Source organism: Octodon degus, unplaced genomic scaffold (genome assembly GCF_000260255.1).
Source record: "Octodon degus isolate 3935 unplaced genomic scaffold, OctDeg1.0 scaffold00221, whole genome shotgun sequence".
Taxonomy (NCBI): domain Eukaryota; kingdom Metazoa; phylum Chordata; class Mammalia; order Rodentia; family Octodontidae; genus Octodon; species Octodon degus.
The window spans coordinates 2,967,552-2,968,537 of NW_004524797.1; the positions used below are offsets into that span (position 1 = coordinate 2,967,552).

Genomic DNA, 986 nt, shown 5'->3' on the forward strand with positions numbered 1-986 from the left:
TTTGTGTGTATGTGGGTGTGTGTAACAGGGGATTGAACTCAGGCCCTTGGGCTTGCCAGGGAAGCACTTATTCCACTGAGCCATCTCCCCGTCCCTGACAAGTTACTTCTTTAAAAAAAAATAGCGTTTACACTAAATCTTCTAGCATTAATGATTTTTTTCTTTTATAGCAACTCCGCTCTAATATTCGAGAAATGGAAAAGCTTTGTTTGAAAGTCCGAAAAGATGACTTGATACTTCTGAAGAGAATGATAGATCCTGTTAAAGAAGAGGCATCAGCAGCAACAGCAGAATTTCTCCAACTCCATTTGGAATCTGTTGAAGAACTTAAGAAACAGTGTAGTGATGAAGAAACTCTAATAGAGCCTTCTTTGACTAGATCCATGACTGTTGGTGGTAATGTATTACACTAGTGTTACTCTTGACTACATTTATGCAGTTAATTACAGCTCACTTCCTTGTGTAATGATTGTAGATTATCTGTAAGTCTTCAGGTATCTCAATATACTCAAACTTTGGGCCTGAGTGCACTGGAAATGTGTACTCTAGGGATAAAATTGCTGCAAGTATTGGAACTTTATATCTTTAAGTACTTATTTGCCTAGGTGTTGAAAAGAAATTTTAAATTTTCTAAGGATAATGTCATCCTTTGTGTACAGCTTATTTCTCACCACTCTCCAGTGCAAAAGTGATTTTATTTTTTGTAAGCATTTTGGTTTTCACAGGGTTGTTAGTTCTCTTGCCCAGTTGTCCAAATTTAACTGACAACTTAAAAAAATATACAATGGGAATAACTCATAAGATTTCCCTACTTAGGACTGGCCGGATAGCTCAGCAGATTGAAGTGCTTACTTAGGCAGACACAGGGGCCAGGGTTCAATCCCTGGTATTGGGGGCCAGGGAGATGGCTCAGTGGAATAAGCGCTTCCTTGGCAAACACTAGGGCCTGAGTTCAATCCCCAGTTCTGCCAAAAAAAAAAAAAAAA

At 38.6% G+C, this 986-nt stretch overlaps 1 protein-coding gene across 2 annotated transcripts in view; it reads left to right on the forward strand.

The window, feature by feature from the left end:
• Positions 1-986, forward strand: part of Stx17 (syntaxin 17) — a 110,678-nt gene that overhangs the window by 84,375 nt on the left and 25,317 nt on the right. For both annotated transcript variants that reach the window (XM_004645226.3, XM_023705463.1), the window contains exon 4: positions 171-396. In XM_004645226.3, coding sequence (XP_004645283.1) covers positions 171-396 — 226 coding nt within the window. The remainder of the gene's footprint in view (positions 1-170; positions 397-986) is intronic.